Source organism: Beta vulgaris, chromosome 8, assembly GCF_026745355.1.
Source record: "Beta vulgaris subsp. vulgaris cultivar EL10 chromosome 8, EL10.2, whole genome shotgun sequence".
Lineage (NCBI taxonomy): Eukaryota > Viridiplantae > Streptophyta > Magnoliopsida > Caryophyllales > Amaranthaceae > Beta > Beta vulgaris.
In genome coordinates, this window is record NC_079209.1 from 23,692,546 (window position 1) to 23,713,939 (window position 21,394).

Genomic DNA, 21,394 nt, shown 5'->3' on the forward strand with positions numbered 1-21,394 from the left:
TGGACGGTAACAAGTCCCAAATTTTCTTTGTTAGGTAATACTTCCTCTGTTTCTTTTTACTTGCAACAGTTTGACTTTCACGCTTGCCAATGCATATTTTCAACCATCAATAAGTTTAATCATCGATAAATAAAAATTATAAAAAGCATATATTCGGAAAATATACATTCAGACGAATCTAACAAGATCTCACATGAATATGTTTTTCCTTAAGTATAAATCACCAAACATAAACTAAGTAGAGTTGGTGAATAGTGTAAAAGTCAAACCGTTGCAAGTAAAAAGAAACGGAGGAAGTAATTATTATGGATGAGGAATAATTATAGATGGATGTCCAGCCTTTTGCATTACTTAACTTTTAACATTCTCTCATGATTTTTCGCATTACGTAATTCTAGACTCTCCCATTATTGTGTGTGTATATATATATACCTCATGAGGTGAATAATTATAATCTTCTCCCTCATCTTTTCTTCTCAATACTCTATAATCCTCTCAATTTTATAATATGTCATCAGCACGAAACCCTAGCCAACTGAGTAAACAAGAAACCAAGGAAATCACCTATCATTGAGCCCGCCGGAAGCCAGACGTCCGCTACAGCAGCCTTCCGCCAGCCGCAGTCCATTGCTACTCTCTGCCTCTTTGCTTCCTATCTTATCTTGACGAGGTTTGTTTTATCTGCTTTTTTTTATGCTGAATTGAGTCGATTTTTTTTATGCTGAATTGAGACGAGGTTTGTAAATTTGCAATGGCGTCCAGTGAGCCATCTTGACTCTTGAGGAAGCAGTGAAGAGATCAAATATAAAGAAGAAACTTTATTTAATTTTAATTTATACACTGAATTTGCATGGTTTAGAGTTGATTTTGCCGGATTCTAAATATATAATCCTACCTTATTTTAAGAATCTTTCATCTTTGTTGGCTCGTTGCTTCCTTGACTCTTACGGCCCGTTTGGTAAGAGGTTATAAATGGTGGGAATGGTAATGCATTATAGTGTAAATTTGTACTAGAAATCCAATGTCATTACCAATGGTAATGCTACTTAATCACAAGATATCCATTTTCTTTCTAAAATCTCATTACTATCCATTACCACTTGGGAAGGTGGTATTAGGTGGTAATGAAAATTTATAAAGGAAAACCCATGTTTTGTGATAAAGTTTCATTCCCATGATTATGGACATGTGAAAATCTTTACAAATTTACACTAAGTTTCATTACCATTACCACTATTTATAACCACTAACCAAACGGGCCGTAAGGCTTTCCCTTGTGCAACATGCATTGTCTCATATAAGCCACTAGCACCAATCAATAGTGTGATAAAATCTTTCGTTAGTTTTACAGGCCAAAAGCTTACCCCCTTAATGTAATTTTTGTTGGACTTAATTGAGCTTTATTTACCATTTTCATTAGCATTGGTGTGCTTGATACTATAATCAGCCTGCCATGTTTTTAGATATGCAGTACAGTGTGTATATGTTTTTGCTGATCTGTATGCATTGTTTACTAAGCTCCAGTGTCATGATTGTCTGTGACATAAATGCATAAATGTCAGTGAGCAAATTAGTGAAGCTTATGTACTAGATTGAGGTCTTTCAGGGGTGCCAAGCAATGAAATTTGGTCGCATTAATATCTTATCAGTTTCATATTTGTGAGTTTTATTTCTGTTCGTATGCATAATTGATCTGGATTTTTGGAGTGGCTGCTATGTATTATTTTGTTTTACCGTTCGAATTTTTAGTTGTTCTTCGTAAATTTGCTTTAACTATGATTCATTCCATTTTGTTCTCAATACGAAAGAAATCAACGGATTTATCGATTTGTTGGTTTTGTTTGTTATTAAATTACAACTTGGTGGTATTATATTAGACTTGATTCTGCATAAATTTCTATTATATAGAGGTGCTTTGGAGTAATTTACATGAAAGATATGACCACTAGAAAACTGTGATACTTCCCTCAGCTCGCTATGAATGGCTAAATTTAAGACTGCAAGACTATAAATCTATCAGTGATTACAACTCAGCCATGTTCAGAATAACCTCTAAACTGAAACTATGTGGGGAAAAAATAACTGATGATGAGATGCTGGAAAAGACTTACACCACCTTTCACAAAGACAATCTCCTTCTAAGCAAACAATATCGTGAAAAGGGTTTCAAGAAATACTCTAAACTCATATCTTGTCTACTTGTGGCTGAACAAAATGACGAGCTATTATTAAAAAACCACGAGTTACGACCCACCTAGTAGAGGTCGAGGTGGTTACTCCAAGAGCTCCTATTCTCACCAGAAGTGGGACAATAAAAATGGTACCAAACACGAGAAGGATAATGCGACCAATGTGTGCTACCGTTGTGGAGGAAATGGTCACTGGTCTCGTGTATGTCGTACCCCCAAAGCATCTTATTGATCTCTACCAGCAATCATTGAAGCAAAAAGGAAAGAAGGTAGAGCTAAATCTTGTGTTCGAGGATGGTGAAGGTGATTTTGATCATGACAATGCAACGCACTTGGAAGTTCCTGATTTGTTCACCACCCCCGAAGGGAATAATTGAGATTTGAGAGACATGAACTTTGATCTTTTAAGAATAAAACTCTAATAGTTTACGTTTATTAATCTATTTGCATTCTGGACTTTACTATCATATTTTGACATCAATTTATGACTTAATGGACTTTGTTTGGTTTAAACTTCTCAATAAGTTTTTTTTTATTATTAGTTTGTGATTTTATCTTTTTTTTTTAATTTCTTTCAAGATCATGAGTACTCACACTAGTAGAATAAATGCTATTTGTTGCGGTGATATTGCTGCGTTTTTACCTATACGCAGCAATATTACACGCAAAAAGAAAAGAAAAAATAGAAAATAACAATATTGATGTGGTTCCCGCCCAAAACCGCAGCAATATTGTTAAACAGATACATTTTGAAAAAAATGTGGGGACTAGAGAGACTAATATTGATGCGGTTTTGGGCGGGAAACCGCAGCAATATAATAAAAAATATTTTTAAAATATATTGCTGCGGTTTCCAGCCCAAAACCGCAGCAATATTGTCTGCTCTCAATAAAAAAGGACGCGGCGGGTTTCCTTAAGCAAACACACCTAAAAAAAATCATATTTTAATATATTGCTGCGGTTTTTGGCAGAAACCACTGCAATATATGTTGTCAAATATTAAAAGTCTGTTGTTAGGGTTCCTTATCTCTCATCCTCTCACTTATCTCTCAACCTCTTTTATTTTCTCAGCCGTTTTTCACCCTCACCCTCTCACATATCTATCATCCTCTCACATATCTCTCACCCTCTCATCTTGCCGGTTTTCATCTCACCGGTGCCGATCTTCATCGCCGGTCTTCGTTCCATCACTCATCTCGCTCGCCGGACTTCATCACCGAAATCGTCTCGCATCTTCAGTCGTCGTTCTTCGTTCATCTCGCTCCTCCTTCGTGGTCTCTCGCTCCTCCTTCTTTCATCTTCAGAGCCCAACATTGCGCCATGGTTCGTTCGTTCGTCGGCCGTTCGTTGGTCGTTCGTTCGTCGGTCGTTCGTTGGCCGTTCATTCGTCGACATTTGGTTGGTCGTTCGTTCGTCGACATTTGGTTGGCCGTTCGTTTGTTAGATCTATTTTGTTTCTTTTTTCGTTTTTTTAATCATGTATGTAAATTTTTTGTTGTAGGATTTATTTTTTGATTTTTTTCGTTTTTTATTAGTTGTATGTAGATTTTTGTTTTATGATTTTTTTTTTATTTTTTCAGATCAGTTTCTTAATTTTTTTGTAAGTAGTCAGTGAGTTATAGCAATTGTGTTTTTTTTTAGTTTTTTCATTTTACTTTGTATTAATTATATAACTAGTTTTTTTATTTTTATATATTAATGATATTCATATTCCATTTAATATTTGTTGGTTTTTTGGTACTATAATTGTCATTAGTTTCAAGCAATAATGCTTTATTTTCTTTTAACTTTTCTACCTTTTAAATCTGATGGCAAAATGCGGATTTTTTTTTACCTATATAGTACCTATTGCTGCGGTTTTCCCAAAAAACCGCAGCAATATGTCTATTTTTTATTATTAAATATACCATATTGCTGCGGTTTTCTTCACAAATCGCAGTAATATTACGTGTTAGCCAGATAAAAAATTAAAATATTGTTGCGGTTTGGCCTAAAAACCGCAGCAATATTAGTAGATATTGCTGCAGTTTAAAACCGCAGCAATATAATTAATACCTATTGCTGCCCCCTTAATTGTTGCGCGCCCAAAACCGCAGCAATAGGGTACTTTTTAACCGCAGCAAATATCATTTATTCTACTAGTGTCAAGCTCAATTAGCATTAAGAGGTGAAGATGTGTGCTTAACAGACATTGCCACTACTCATACTATACTTAAAAGCAAGAGATATTTTTCTCAGTTGATCATGAAAAGTATAAGTGTGAGTACTATATCGGGTAGTACAAAAATTATTGAAGGCTCCGGAAAAGCAAATATATTAATGCCTATGGGAACAAAATTTGAAATTGTTGATGCATTAAATATACTTCCCTAAGTCTCAAAGGAATTTATTGAGCTTTAAATAACGGATATCATATTGAGACAATAAATGAAGGGAATGATGAATATCTTCAAATCACAAGCATATCCCAAGGCACCAAAAATGTTTTAGAGAAATTGCCTGCATCCTCTAATGGTTTGTACTACACAAAGATAAGTGCAATTGAAGCACATTCTATACTAAACCAGAAGTTTATACTGATGACTTTACAATTTGGCATGACCGGTTAGGCCATCCCGGTTCTGTGATGATGGAAAAATCATTGAAAATTCATGTGGACATTCTTTGAAGAGCCAGCAGATTCTTCAAAGTCATTCTTGTGCTGCTTGCTCACAAGGCAAGTTAATTATTCGGCCATCACCACGCCAAGATAAATTTGAATCTATTAATTTCTTAGAGCGTATACAAGGAGATATTTGTGGGCCAATACACCCACCATGTGGACCATTTAGATATTTTATGGTTTTAATTGATGCATCAACTAGATGGTCACATGTATCATTATTCAACTCGTAACCTGGCGTTTGCGAGACTACTTGCCCAATTGATCAGATTACAGGCACATTTTCCAGATTATCCCATCAAGACTATTCGTCTTGACAATGCTGGTGAATTTACTTCTGAGGCCTTTTATAATTATTGCATGTCAATTGGAATAAGTGTTGAACATCCTGTAGCGCATGTTCACACACAAAATGGTCTTGCAGAGTCATTCATTAAGCGACTTCAGTTCATTGCTAGACCATTGCTCATGAAATCTAAATTTCCCATTTCTGCTTGGGGACATGCCATATTACATGCAGCAGCACTCATTCGCATGAGGCCAACAAGTCATCATAAGTTCTCCCCATCACAATTGGTTTTGGGTCAGGAACCAAATATCTCCCATCTAAGAATTTCTGGATGTGTTGTATATGTTCCAATTGCTCCACCACAGCGTACTAAGATGGGTCCTCAAAGGAGGTTAGGAATATATGTTGGGTATGAATCCCCATCAATAATCAAATATTTAGAGCCGACAACAGGGGATCTGTTCACGGCTCGTTTTGCAGATTGTCACTTTAACGAGTCGGTTTTCCCAATATAGGGGAGAAAACAAACAGCTGGTAAAGGAAATCAGTTGGAATGAATTATCATTATCTCATCTTGATCCTCGTACTAGACATGTGAAATAGAAGTTCAAAAGATAATTCATCTACAGAACTTAGCAAATCAACTGCTAGATGCATTTTGTGACCCAAATAGAGTGACTAAGTCACATATACCAGCTGTGAATGCTCCTATAAAAATTGATGTCCCGGGAGCACAACATCAAGTTGCTAATGATTCAAAACCACGCTTAAAACGTGGTAGACCAATTGGTTCCAAAGATCTGACACATTCTAGTGGATCTCCAGAAGAGATCGTGGACATGACAAAGAATATTATTCCAGAAGAAATTCAGGTACCTGAAAATGAAGAGATCTCAACAAATTATGTCATGTCTGGAATAACATGCAATGGAACCGAAATAAAGTCGACGTCGATAATGTTTTTGCATATAATATAACACTTGATGTCATGAATAATGAAGAGGATCAAGAACCAAGATTCATGGACCAGTCTAGACAAAGAGATGATTGGCTAAAATGGAAAGAAGCAATTGATGCAGAATTAAAATCTATCGCAAAGAGAGAAGTGTTTGGACCAGTAGTCCGCACACCTGCAGGTGTTAAACCAGTGGGATATAAATGGGTCTTTGTGCGCAAGAGAAATGAAAAGGGCGAAATTGTAAGATATAAAGCACGTTTAGTTGCACAAGGATTTTCACAAAGACCTGGGATTTATTATGAGGAGACCTACTCCCCTGTGGTGGATGCGACTACTTTTAGATTCTTGATCAGTTTGGCAGTAAGAGAAGGACTTGATTTACGCTTATTAGATGTAGTCACATCTTACTTGTATGGCCCATTGGATAATGAGATATATATGAGACTTCCGGAAGGATTTAGGCTGCCAGAAGCAGCAAATTCAGGATCTCGAGGACAATATTCTATTAAATTGAATAGATCCCTGTATGGATTGAAACAATCTGGGCGCATGTGGTACAATCGCCTTAGTGAATATTTGTTGAAAGAAAATTATAAGAATGACCCTATTAGTCCATGCATTTTTATAAAGAGATTTGAGTCAGGTTTTGTTATTGTTGTTGTATATGTTGACGATCTAAATATCATCGGAACTCCCGAAGAGATTTCGGTGACAATAGAATACTTGAAGAGGGAATTTGAGATGAAAGACCTTGGAAAAACAAAAAAATTTCTAGGACTACAAATTGAGCACCTGAAGATGGAATCCTTGTGCATCAAACATCATACACAGACAAGGTGCTTAAGAGATTTTATATGGATAAAGCACACCCGTTGACCAGTCCGATGGTAGTTAGATCACTTGATGTAAATAATGATCCATTTCGTCCTCGGGGAAGTAATGAGGACATCCTTGGTCCTGAAATACCATATCTAAGTGCAATAGGAGCATTGATGTACCTTGCTAGTCATACACGGCCTGACATATCATTTTCTATTAATTTATTAGCAAGGTTTAGCTCATGCCCTACCCGAAGGCATTGGAATGGAATTAAGCACATATTTCGTTACCCCATCAAAGGTAAGGACTTATTCTTTTCTCTACTCAAAGAAGCAATGATTGGTTTTGCAGATGCAGGGTATTTATCTGATCCTCACAATGCTCGATCACAAACTGGATATGTGTTTACACATGGTGGTACTGCCATCTCCTGGCGCTCAATGAAGCAAACCATTGTAGCCACTTCTTCCAACCATGTAGAAATACTAGCAATTCATGAGGCTAGTCGTGAATGTGTGTGGTTAAGATCTCTAATCCAGCATATACAAGAAGATTGTGGGCTAGAGAGGTTGACTCCAACAATTTTGTATGAGGACAATGCAGCATGTATTGCACAGCTCTCGAAAGGATACATCAAAGGCGATAGGACAAAACATATCTTACCAAAATTCTTCTTCACTTATGAACTCCAGAAAAGTGGCGATATTGATGTTCAACAAGTTTGTTCAAGTGAAAATTTGGCAGATCTATTTACTAAGGCACTTCCAACCGCTACTTTTAAGAGGTTGGTTCGACAAATTGGAATGCGTTCTCTTAGAGAACTTCACTGATATTTTTATGAGGGGGAGTTAATGCGCGCTGTACTCTTTTTCCCTTAACCATGGTTTTTTCCCACTGGGTTTTTCCTGATAAGGTTTTTAGTGAGGCAGCATCATCTTATGTGCATTATGATACATGTTTTATATGTTGGACATCCAAGGGGGAGTGTTATGTAATAATTACTATGCATGGAATAATTATAGGTGGATGTCCAACCTTTTGCATTACCTAACCTTTAACATCCCCTCATGACTTTTCGCATTACGTAACTCTAAACTCTCCCATTATTGTGTGTATATATATATATACCCCATGAGGTGAATATTATAATCTTCTCCCTCATCTTTTCTTCTCAATACTCTATAATCCTCTCAATTTTATAATAATTATGAGTTTATGACGTTCTGTCATTTTTATTTCCAATTAAGAATTATTTTTAAGCAGTTTTAACCGTTCATCAATTTTTACAAAAGTGGTGTCTAATAGATCAATAACCTATTATAATAAGAAGGGAAATTTGAACCCAGTGCTAAAATCACGCACAATTCGTTTACATCTTCAGACCATTGCCCAATATCGGTACTGTTGCAGCTCCCAAATAGTCTAAAATCCCTTCCTTTTAAATTTGATAAGTTATGGTCTACTCGAAAGGACTTTGAAGTTATTGTACAAAAGTCTTGGTCTCACCGATTTCAGGGTTCTAATATGTATTGCTAACTAAAAAATGTAAATTGTTAAAATCCCAAGCTAAAAAGTGGGTTACCACAAGATTCGGTAACATTAGTCGACAGCTCAAGATTGTTGAAGGAAAGCTAGGTAAATTACAAATTCAGATAATGGACAAAGGTAAAATTTAATGTTACGTAAGCATTGTAAACTTCTTGAATTCCAAAATGAATATTGGAAGACAAGGGCAAAGTCTAACAATCTGAAACTTGGTGATGCTAATACAAAATATTACCATGCATGTGCTTCTATTCGACGTAATCGTAATCTCATTACTTTCGTTCTAGATCCCGCTAATAATTTAATCTCGCACCCAAAGATGGTGGAGGAATGTTTTACAAGTGCTTTTATAAAACGATTTCTCTCTAATAGTGAGTGTTGTTTCAATATAGAGTCTGATTTCTCGTTGCTTGAAAGCATTATTTCAGACCAAGATAATGCTGCTCTCTGCTCCACTGTCTCTAAGGAGGAGGTTAAAGAAGCGATGTTTGATTTAGCTCCTGATAAAGCTCCTGGTCCGGATGTGTTTACCTCTTTTTTCTTCCAAAAATATTGGCCCCTGGTTGGTAATTCCGTTTTTAGGGCCATTAAGGCTTTTTTTCATTCAGGAAAGATTCTTAAAGAGATAAATCATACGTTTATTACCTTAATTCCCAAAATAGATAATCCTTCTAATCCAAACCATTTCAAGCCAATAAGTCTTTGCTCTACGATTTATAAAATTATTTCAAAGATTATGGCCAATAGATTGAAAAGTGTACTGGGTAAAAATCATTCACCCTCTTCAAGGGGCTTTTGTCCCGGAGCGATTAATTCAGGATAATATCTTATTAGCTCATGAAGTTTTCCATTCTTTCAAAAATAAGAAGGGTAAGGAGGGATAGCTTGCTATCAAACTTGATATGGAAAAAGCCTATGATAGATTAGAATGGCCTTTCATTCTCGAAACCTTCCGGAAATTGGGTTTTTGTGAACAATGGATTTCCTGGATGAATCAATGTATCACTACGGTTTCGTCCTCAGTTTTGGTTAATGGTATCCCGGGTGAAATGTTTTCTCCATCTAGAGGCATTCGTCAAGGCGATCCCCTATCTCCCTATATTTTCATATTATGTGCGGAGATTCTTGCCCGTCTCCTCTTCCAAGCTAGTTTACCTGATTTAAGATTAGTAGGGGTTACTTTGGGGTATTCTCGTGTAAATATCCCCTTCCTAACATTTGCTGATGATACTATGATATTTGCCAAAGCAAGAGTTGAGAGTTGTCATGCTATAAAAGATATTCTAAATAAGTATTGTTCCATGTCAGGACAACTTGTTAACTTTCATAAGTCGGCTTTTCAATGTACTGATAATACCCCTCCAGCTCTGTTGCAAGAATTTCAGCGCATTCTATATAGATGGACAATTCATTCTCTTTGGGAAATTACTTAGGATGTCCAATCGTTAGTGGTAGAGTAACCAATGCCACTTTTAGCTCGCTCCAAGAAAAGGTGGCGACTCAAATAACTAAATGGAAAGCTAATTCGCTTTCTCAAGCAGGTAGGACTATATTAATTCAGTCAAATCTGGCTTCTAAGGCGAACTTTCAGATGCAAAGTTTCTCTCTTCTGCCTTCTATTTTGTCCTCTTTGGATAAATCTTATAGAAATTTTATGTGGAATGAAGATTTTGATTCTAAATCCCCTAACTTGGTTGGATGGGATAGAATTTGTCAACCTAAGATTTTTGGTGGCCTAGGTTTAAGAAAGGCAAAAGTCAATCACTAGTGGAAAAATGAAGAAGGGCTGCGCTAAAAAAGGCCTGTAGGGCTACGCTTTTTGACAGCAGCCCTTCACTTTTTAAGTAGGGCTGCGCTACACAAGCGCATCCCTTCACAAGGAAGGGCTACGCTTTTTAGGTAAAACCGCAGCCCTTCTAAGCTAGAAGGGTTGCGCTTTTACCTAAAAAGCGCATCCCTTCCTACCAAAAAAAAATAATAAAAAAATTTTTTTTGGACATTTTTTTACTCATATATTAATCTCACATTTTATGAATTTTAACATTTGCATTAAACTTTAAAGTAAACCATCCAAATCCAGAAGAGAAGAAATTACAGGATAGAAGAAATTATATAGATCTAAAATGCAACTAAACCCAAATATACTGAAGAGAAGAAATTATAGATCTACAATGCAACTAAACCCAAAACAAACAAAAAAAAGAACGAAACGAAAATGAAAAAAAGGAACAAAACTAATATACAGAGAGAAGAAATTATAGATCTGAAAATACAAGAACATTAATCGAAACAAAGATTAAGAAATTATAGATCTGAAAAGTCAAAAACTGCCTCCAAACATTGACCTAATAATGTTTAAATAAATAAAACAAAACCCTAATACATAATTAAGAAAATAATGAAATTCGGAAATACTTAAAATGCCTATTTGGAGCCTTAAACGAACTCGCGTGGCTTAAAGAGCCTATATGTCACGGCGTAAAAGGTATCACAATAGGCAATCGGACTCCGTCGGCATGATTAATGCAAATCATTTCAGGCTTTTTATCGTGTTTGTTTCTGGGAGTTTTTGAGAGAGAAAAGAGGATGAGAGAGAAGGAGGAACGGGAGGAGGGACAGGAGAGAGAAGGAGGAAAAGGGAGGAGGGACGTGAGAGAGGAGAGAGAAGGAGGGATAATATATTTGAAGCCCGCAAATTTTTTATTTCAATTTTTTTTAAGAAGGGCTGCGCTTTTCTTCAAAAGCGCAGCCCTACATAACAGAAGGGTTGCGCCTTTGAAGAAAAGCGCAGCCCTTCACTAGTAGGGTTGCGCTTATAGAAAAAGCGCAGCCCTTCCTTTTTTTTCCCCTAGTGAATAATCAAGCCTTGCAACTAAAGCTCCTCTGGAAAATCATTAGAATGCCTGATAATTTGTGGGTTAAGCTAGTCAGACACAAATATCTAAAGCATGAAAGTTTATTTACGTATAAAGTTAAGGCCAATGTTTCTTGGCAGTGGCGTAAGTTAATGAATTTGCGAAACCCTTTTGAACAAGGGCGTAGGTGGACAGTTGGAGATGGTGAATCTATTTCTTTTTGGCATGATGATTGGGCGTTTAATGTGCCGATCTCTCATAAAAGTGTGCCCTTACGAGGATCGGAGGATTTGAAAGTGAGCCATTTTTTAATGGATAATGGGCAATGGATTCGAGATCTTCTATCTCAATTTGTTCCAGCTTCGGTTGTTGCTCCTATTCTTCAAATTTTTGTCTCAGCTAATAGGATGCCAGATAAGGTGTTTTGGGCATTAACAGCTGATGGTCAATATTCGGTTAAATTTGGGGTTGCTTTGCTTCAAGGGTATGGTTTGAACCCTCCTGATAAAGTTCCTTATAATTGGATATGGCACCTTGATATTCCTCCTAAAATCAATTTTTTTTCTTTGGAGGATTTGTCAAAATGGGTTACCCACAAAGAAGAGATTAGAAAGTAGTCATGTTTATCTTCCGCTGGAATGTGTGTTTTGCAACTTTCATGTAGAAACTGATCAACATCTATTTCTAGATTGTCCTTTTGGGAAGGACGTGTTGGAGACACTATGTGAGACTGGGGTAGTCCTTTCCCTTCCTAATTTTGGTACTTCCACTTCTTTTGCTGGTTATCTTTGTTCCCTGAAATCTAAATGTGGGTCTCATGATGTTCAGATTATGGCCATTGTCTGGTGGTTCATCTGGTATGCTAGAAACCAAGTTATTTTCCGACAAGAAACTATCTCCCCTAGATCACCAGGGGAAATGATTCCGACTTTCATTAAAAAACTGGATAAGGCTGATTTGACCATCGGTGGGTCTGCTCATGGGACGATTAATCGGTCTTGTCATAAAAGATCAGTCAGGGCTGAGATTTCTTGGGCACCTCCTCCTGCCCATTGTGTGAAACTTAATTTTGATGCACTAGGGAAAAAAAGGAAGGGCTGCGCTGGAAGAACTGCATTTTTCTTTAAAACGCAGCCCTACCTTTATGAAGGGATGCGTTTTTAAAGAAAATTGCTGCCCTTTTAGTGAAGGGCTGCGTTTTTTAAAAAACGCAGCTGTACAAGCCATAAAGGGCTGCGTTTTTTAAAAAAGCGTAGCCCTATATGGCTTGTAGGGCTGCGTTTTATGGGCCTTTTTTTAAGGGTTCATTCTCTCTCCTCTCCCTCATTCTCTCACGTCCTTCAATTCGTTCCTTCTCCCTCATTAAATTCTCTCTCCTCAATCTCTCTCTTCTCCAATACCATTGCTGATACTTCTAGGACTCGACTTATAATTTATAGTTTATACTCTCTTTCTTTCCTAATTACTTAGTATTTCCTTCAATATAAGCTGATTTTTTCCCACTTCAAAAACTCTCAGATTTTTCTTCTTGTCACTTCTGGGAAATCGAATCACCCCCAAATTCGCCCATCTGAGTAATTTTATATTTCTGGGTTTCGTCCTTTTTGGCTGATTAAGCTCCCAATCCTATAGAAATAGTGTGAAAAATTGGTGAATTGTTGTAAGAGAGATTGAGAGATTTCTGGGTTTCGTTTGAAATTTGATAAATTTTTGCGGTTTGAGATTAATTCGAAAAATTTACAACATTTTTGTGATGTCGACAAAATTGAATACTGCGCAAGATTTAGCGGAGAAAATGTTGTTGATGGATGAACAAGGAGGGCAATATTGCTCTAAGAAAACGGATAATTTGTGCAAAGATTGTTGTTGTCAGGTACTTTCTCTTTCTTGAATCTCAGATTTTGGGGTTCTTTTGTGATATGGGTTCTTATTTTTTTGCACATTATTGACATTATGCCATAAAAATCTTAAGTTTTGTTGGATTCATTTTTTGTGGAACTAATTTGATGTTTTTGTTAATTTATAATTTGATGTTTATTCCAGTGTTGTAGGAGAATTGGTGAAGCTGAGCAGGCTGGTATTATTGCAGGTTGTGGTGAATTCGCCGGTTGCGCATAAATGGTGATGGCGGATAATGAATGGTGTTTGTATTCGATCGAGCAGATGAAACTGTTGAAGAGGATGGAGGCTAGGCAGAAGGTTATTCAGCAATTCATGAATAATCTACCTCTTTGAATTATTATTTTTTGACGAATGGAAAAAACAATTTTTGCAGCATCATAGAACTATACTAGTATACTAGATTAATCTATTAGACATATTTTATGTTGTTTTTAGTAATATTTCTCTATATCAAATTGTGCTTTTTGCTTTGCTGTAAGAACAATTTCAAATTTGTGGGTTCAATCTTTTCTGTTTTGGATTGTTTAAACAATATCAACATGAGTAGATAAATTTAGGAGTAAAAAAATGCAAAAAAAAAAACTTTTTTTACATTTTTTTGGGTCAAATAAAAAACGCAGCCCTTTTAAGCATGAAGGACCGTGTTTTTAGTAAAAAACGCAGCCCTTCGTTGTGAAGGGTTGCGTTTGAAAAGCGCAGCCCTACTTAAAAAGTGAAGGGCTGCTATGGAAAGGGCTGCTGTCAAAATACACAGCCCTAAAGGCCTTTTTTAACGTAGCCCTTCCTTATTTTTCCACTAGTGATGGGTCTGTATTACAAGATGGTTATGCTGCCTATGGTTTTGTCCTGAGAGGTGCGAAAGGGAGGGTTTTGCTTAGTTGTGCTAATTATATCCCGCCGAACTTGTTTATTCTAGTACCTGAGGCGTGGGGTTTAAGAGAAGTTATTCGAGGAGCTTCTTTTCTGGGAGTCAAAAACATTATCATAGAAGGTGATAATTTATCGGTTATTCAAGCTATTAAAAGGGTCTGGAAAATCCTCTGGTCTATCTATACCCTTATTAAGGATGCTGAGATGGATCTACAAAAGTTTGACTCTTATTCAATTCACCATGTGTATCGGGAAGCTAATTATGCTGCTGATTGGATGGCTTATCATGGGCATTCTACCTCCAATTTGTGTTACTATTTTAATCTTTCTGAAGTTTCCTTTTCCCAGATCATCCGCAAGGATGCTTTAGGGTGACCTGTTTCCTGGGTTCCACCCTAGTTTTTCTTTCTGGCTAAAAAAAAAAGAAGGAAAATTTGTCATAAAAAACCTTTTACGAGTTCATTTTTGCGAAAAAAAACTTATAAAGCCTTTTTTGCAAAAACAAACCTAAAACTTATTTTTTTTTTTTTTGCAAGATGAAACCTTACACCATTTTTTGGTATTGACCTATTAATTTTCGACGTTGACCTTGCAATTTAGTAATTGCACACAATTTTCCCTCCTTTTTTTTTCATGTTTTCCCTCTCTTCTCCACCTTATATAACTATACCCTAATTCCCCTAATCCTCAATTTCTGAATAAAATTTCTCTTTCCTTCTTCTTCCCCAACATTAATCCAGTAATTTTTATTCTTGCCCTAATTTTCAATTCTCTCAATTGTCTACTAATATACTCTTCAATTCTGTGAATTTCCAGAATTTCATCCACTTACTTTTCTTACAGCTCCAATGGTAAAAGTGTGCGTGTGGGTTCCAATGTGCAAGAAAAATATCTAGGATTCATGATAATCTAGGAAGGAGGTTCTTGGCTTGCAAGTTTTACAATCATGAAACAGGACAACAAGGCAGCAAGACATTCGAGTGGGTGGATGAGGAACCTACTGAGTGGCAAAAAGATGTGATTAATTGTTAGTGGCTGAGAAGCATAGAATTGCAACTAACTTGAACATACTTAGATCAAGTTTGAGTGCAATGAACATGAGAAGAAAAGATTGTTTGAGGAGGTTCAAAAATTAAAGAAGCATGCTTTGAAGAGATCGAAATGGAATTGAGATGCATAGGGGTAGTGGAAATAGGGGGTTAAAAGGTGTTGCATTTTGTGTTGTTGTTTCTGTAATATTCAGTTTCATAATTGTGAAACTATATGGGTAGGATGTTAGAGAATTGTTAATGTGGTTTAAATTTAGTGTTGTAAGTTATGACCTTTTAGGTCTACCAATGGGAATGAAATGGAATTTCTTGACAAATGATTCATAAAATGCTTTGTTGCAAATACACATGGTACAAAATCAAAGGAACATAGTGTATAGATTAAACAATTTGATCCTAAATAATTCAAGCAATTAAACACCTTAAAATGAGCATCAATAACAATGCAAATTGGTCTTAATGGAAAATACCACTAATTGGTCCTAATGCAAAATTCCACCAACAGAGGTTCCTAATGCAAAATACATAGCAGGTTGGAAGTTTCTAATGGTAACAAACTTAACCCCTCTTGCTCAAGTTTGTGAAGGTGTTGTATATGCTAGTCCAGAAGTAGTGAAAGAGTGCTGTGAAGATTGACTTAGCACCTCTGTCAGTAACCTTGACTTATTCCCTCTCTGAGAAGTAGCTACTGCAGATGTAGTGGCCTATGTAGGTGTGGTTGCTGTGCATGGAGTTGATGTGGTTGGAGTTGTATTCTTCTTTGGTCTCCTTGGCTTTATTTTTTCTTTCTGGGTCGGAGGAGTAGGACACTTGTTTGCATAGTGTCGTAGTCCTAAACAATTGCTACACCTACTTTGCTTCTTGGCCCTTTGCACATTCCTCTTCTCCTCATCCTTACCAGGCTCCTTCTTCCTTTTTTTTTAAAGGCCTTCCAGGCATATTTCTATGTGGAGGGGGAAGTGGCCTAGGATATGGAGTAACATCCCACTGTTGATGACCAGGCATTGCTCTCATTGAAGGAGAATATGATTTGGCATATGTCTCCACATGATATGCAGGGTGGATAAATGGTTCATAATCCATTCTTTTCTTTTGGATGCAAGCTAGTGCGTGCCAGCATGGAATTCCCATTAAAGGCCACCTGTTGCAGCTCAAAATTTGGTGTCAAGGTTGACAATATATGTGTCACCTTCTTCATCTACCTCAAACTCATGGATATCAGCCTGAACGAGTCTCATTTTTGTCACTTGTTGCAGTCCATTGTTTATGACCTTCACAACACTTGGCATAATCACACCAGTGAAAGCCTTCAACCTTTCATTCTTTGCAAGAAACCTTGACATCACATACCTTCTAACCCATTCCATCAATTGCAAAATAGGCATACTCCTTGCATCTTTTAAAACATTATTGAAACTTTCACAACAGTTGTTGAGTAACATGCCTGATTTTGAAGCTGAGCTAAATGCATGTCTTGACCAGTGAATTGTTGGAATAGCTTGCAAGTAGTTATAGGCTTCCTCATTCAATTTTCTTATATCCTGCATATGGCTCTTGAAATGATGTTGTTTAAGACAAAAAAAATAAGTTTACTAAATTTCCTAAACAATATGCAGTAAGTAACAAACAATTAATTGCCTTCATACCGCTATGGTTGACCTTGCAGCCTTCCAGAAATGCTCCTTGTAGATAACACCTGGAAACTTGTTCTTGAAGTTGCTCCAGATATGCCTGCAACAATATCTGGTTTATTCTTGAGGCATGACAGTTTTGAATGCATCTAACAGACCCTGAAGCATTTTATTTCATTAGCTTACATTATTAGGGATTTATAAATTTAGGAAACTAAGATAAGATCATACCTTCTGTCTATCAGACATATAGGTGAGTTCATCTTGCTCATAAACCCATGTCACTGAATCAGCTACAGTTGATATGTCATTTTTTAGCAGCTGTACGAACCAACACTAAGTATCTGAGTTCTCTGTCTCAACCACAGCCTAAGCAACTGGGAAGATGTCATTATTACCATCTTTCCCAACAGCTGTCAAAAGAATGCCAGGGTAAGCTCCCTTCAAATGTGCCCCATCTACTCCAAGTATGGGCCTACACCCTGCCATGAAGCCCTCTTTGCAAGCTTTCAAGCAAACATATAGTATCTGGAAGAGTGGTGGAGGATTTTGTATGCCTTCAACCTTGACCACAACAGTACTACCTTGGTTATACTTCCTAATTGCAGCTGCATAATCCCATACCTTCTCATATTCCAAGACTGTATCACCAAAAAAATCATTTTTAAAGCTCTTTTCCTTGCATACCAAGCTTTATAATACCCTATCTCACACCCACACTCCCTCCTTGCCCTTTTGATGAAGGCAGCTAGTTTCCAAGTGAGGTCATCCTCCAATCCTCAAGATACCTCTCAGCTAGGTATTGTGATGTCAGCTTTCAATTGGTAGATTGGTGTGCTTAAGTCTGATACTCTTAATCTGCCAAGTTTCCTCTAATTTCAACTTGCAACAGTGTATCTTGAACCTGCATTTCCTCCTACTCTTGCAAGTGCACTCTAAAATTCTAGCTCTTCTCCAGGGGCACCCACATCTCTTTGCACAGTAAACACTCACCCTACTTTGGTTGTTGTGCAAGAAATAATAATCATAACTATGATCTATTGCATGATGTTGCAAAGCTTTCCTAAAGATTTTCTTACTAGGAAACTATAGGCTTTTAATTAACTGAATTTTACCCTTGAAATCAATCACTGGATTGAACTCTGGATAAGTAGGCTTTTCATCATCTGAACCCACTTTACTCACCACTTCATCATCATTGTCAACAATTTAATCACCATGACAAAGTTTTATTCCCTCATCATCCAACTCCTCATTTGTCCCAGGTTCTGTATCATTCCTTAACCCCCCCCCCCCCAAACTCCTAGTAACCCTCTCACTTATCTCATGATCTACATATTCATTATACAAATCATCATCATCCCTGTCTTAAAAATCATTGTCACTCAAACATACATCACTCCCATCACTCTCTGATTGTTCCTCATCAACCTGAGGTGTAGGCTGGGCTGTAGACTGTGGTGTTGGGTTAGATGTAGGCTGGGGTATTTTCTGTGGTGTTTGGTGGGGTGTAGGAGGGGTAAGGTTTTTCGGGTTGGTCTTTATGGGCAGCTTGGGTCTTCTTGTTGTGGTGGTTGTACTGTTTGAGGTGGGTTTAAAAACTTTTTCAGCTATATAGAATCTTGTTTGGTTTGTGGAACTAGATCTAGGGTTCTCTGTGAGCATATGTGTCAGGGTGTTGCACTGTGGACCCCCTATAAACCCTCTTGTGGACCCTCCTGTAGACCTTCTTGTGGACCCCCTCTGAGTTATTTGATGACTCAATGTTTTCCTGATTTGTTTTTTTAGCACTCACACCACTTTCCAGCTCACTTTCTCCACCTGTGTTTTCAGTATCTGTATAGAAAGTCATCCCAGGTCCATAAGCATCCGTCTTTACTACCTCAACTTTCTTGTCAGGGTGCACAACATATAAGTGATAGAACGCATCTTTCTCAGGTGCATCAAGGAAGTTAGGAATATCTGCATCACAACTAATCATTACCCTGCCACTGTGCAAAGTTAACCCTTTTTTCCCATACCAAATCTCTCCTACATCATCATAGCCTAAGTTTGTTTTTATCCAATAAGTAAACTCAAAGAAATAGACCTCTTCTACATGCAAACGCAAAGCAACTCCAAACTTAGACTTATCACCGTTTGCCTTCCTCTCATAAGTTGTTTTGTTTTTCTTACTCACAAAATGCCCTCCATAATACAACCTAATATTAATTGCATCCATGAAAGAATACCAAGGTTCACTAACTACTACTCTACCATTAAACCTGATAATTCATCACCAAACACAAGAAAGACATGAATAAATGAGCAAATCACCATGGCAAAGAGAAAAAGTTCAAAATTTTCAGCAAAAACAGAAAAAATTCCAAAAAAAAACCATGAACATAAAGCCCACTTCATTTACCATTAAAAACCCTAACTCAGATTACTCAATTGATGATCATAATATGCAAAAAAAAAAACCTCGAAAATGATTGAATTACCTCTGCTTAAGCACAATTTCGTAATTCCCGCGTCTCTTTTTCCTTCGTGGTTCACCATTTCTTCTTCCTTCACCCATTGAAGCAAAGAAATGGGCTTGTCAGTAATTAATTTCAAAATTAAAACTAACAATTAAAGACTAAAATACAAAGTGGATTAATTACCTTTCTTTAATAATCTACTTCAATTGGTTGATTTGATGGATGTAGGTGCAACAACAATTAATGGTGAGAAGATAGAGAAAGAAGGGAGTACAAAAGGTGTTATAAGAGTTAATGAAGGGAAGAGAGGGAAAACGTTAAATAAAAAGGAGGGAAAATTGTGTGCAATTACTAAATTGCAAGGTCAACAGCGGAAATTAATAGGTCAACACCGGAAAATGGTGTAAGGTTTCATCTTGCAAAAAAAAAAAAGTTTTAGGTTTGTTTTCACAAAAAATGCTTTATAAGGTTTTTTTTCGCAAAAATGAAATCGTTAAAGGTTTTTTTTGGCAAATTTTTCTAATAGGAAAAAGGATTTTTCCCCCTTCTTTACTATCTCTTCTCTGACTCCGTACTTGCCACCATTTTTTTCTCGATTGTCAGATTTCTGATGTGGGTTTATTTCTATCTTAATTAGCTCCATTCGAATAGAGTTAATTGAATAATGTGATTGAAGCGTTTTGTGTTTCGATTATTTGTAGTTGTAAGCCATTTTAGTGCTGTTTTGTTTATCTTTTGGAGGGTATTTTTTCAGAATTGGATGTGTTAGGTTGGAAACCTTTTTCAAGAATTTGAAGTGTGAATTTTCAATCACAAGGTATGATGAAGAGAAATATGATATGCGAGTGCTTAGAATGGCAGAAAAATATTCATTTGAGTTGTCGAATTATGAGGTAAAAACAATGATTTCGTATACACAGAAAGGTGGGTATTAATAAATTTTAGATTCTTTTTAAATCTTTAATAGGAAAATGTCTTGCTATAATGACAGTGATGATCGTAGAGACTGTGGCGACTTTCATGGCAATTTTACATGTCTCTATGTTTGAAAATTTTATGGTGCTCCTGGGAACACGTAGCACATGGTGCTCTCGATACCAAAATGACACCATTTTGTGTTTTATTAGAAACCTATAAAAACAGTCAAATAGAAAATTTATTTGAGCTGATCATTATTGTGTTCAAAATTCTCTCTCTTCTCGAATGCTCTCTTTCTCTTTGCGAATTATTGATTTCATGATGATCGTTGCTCGTCGATTTTTGTGAATTTAGCTGATCAAATCACTAGTAGAATAAATGCTACTTGCTGCGGTTAAAAAGTGCCCTATTGCTGCGGTTTGGGGCGCGCAGCAATTAAGGGCGCAGCAATAGGTATTAATTATATTGCTGCGGTTTTAAACCGCAGCAATATATACCAATATTGTTGCGGTTTTTAGGCCAAACCGCAGCAATATTTTAATTTTTTTATCTGTTTAACACGTAATATTGCTGCGGTTTTTAGACCAAAACCGCAGCAATATGTCCCTCTACAGGTAAAATTTTTTTTTTTTGCATTTGTCAATTAAATTTGAAATATTAAAACCAAACAATTAACCCATTCATTATCCATTAAATTCTCAGGCAAACTGAATATAAAATAACATGAATCTCATTAATATATTAATAATAAGATGAAAATTATTTACATGAATATTACAAAAGAATAAAATGTAAAATGAAAAACAATCTAAAAAACAAAAAAAAACTATCTAAAATGAAAAAGCAAAAAAAAAACTACAAGCTAAAAAACAACAAACAGATCTAAAAAGTAATCAGAAAAAAATGAAAAAAAACGAAAAGACAAGGAACGGAATATATACAGACTAAAAAACGATCATCAATGATTGAATATATAAAAAAAACGGAAAAAAAAAAAACGAATATCTACAAAAAAAATGAAAAAAAAAAACGATCGAATATCTACAAAAAAACGAAAAAAAATCTACAAGGAAAAACAAACACAACCAGATCTAAAAAGTAACCGAAAAAAAATGAAAAAAAGGAAAAAAAAAAAAGATCGAATATCTAAATGAAAAAAATATCTACAAAAACTAAAATCACGATCGAAAAATAAACGATCGAAACAAACAGATCAGTGGTGGCTTGGCAGATCTGATAACCAAA

General features: G+C 36.3%; 1 protein-coding gene across 1 annotated transcript; it reads left to right on the forward strand.

Annotated features, from left to right (window-relative positions):
• Positions 1–6,982: 6,982 nt before the first annotated feature.
• On the forward strand, positions 6,983–7,747 carry LOC125492853 (secreted RxLR effector protein 161-like). The gene has a single exon (XM_048635587.2). It carries the CDS (start codon positions 6,983–6,985, stop codon positions 7,745–7,747), a length of 765 nt encoding a protein of 254 aa, XP_048491544.2.
• The last annotated feature ends 13,647 nt before the right edge of the window (positions 7,748–21,394 follow it).

Bases quoted from the DNA above. Each gene is read 5' to 3' on its own strand.
- LOC125492853 (XM_048635587.2), top strand. From the start codon at position 6,983: ATGGTAGTTAGATCACTTGATGTAAATAATGATCCATTTCGTCCTCGG.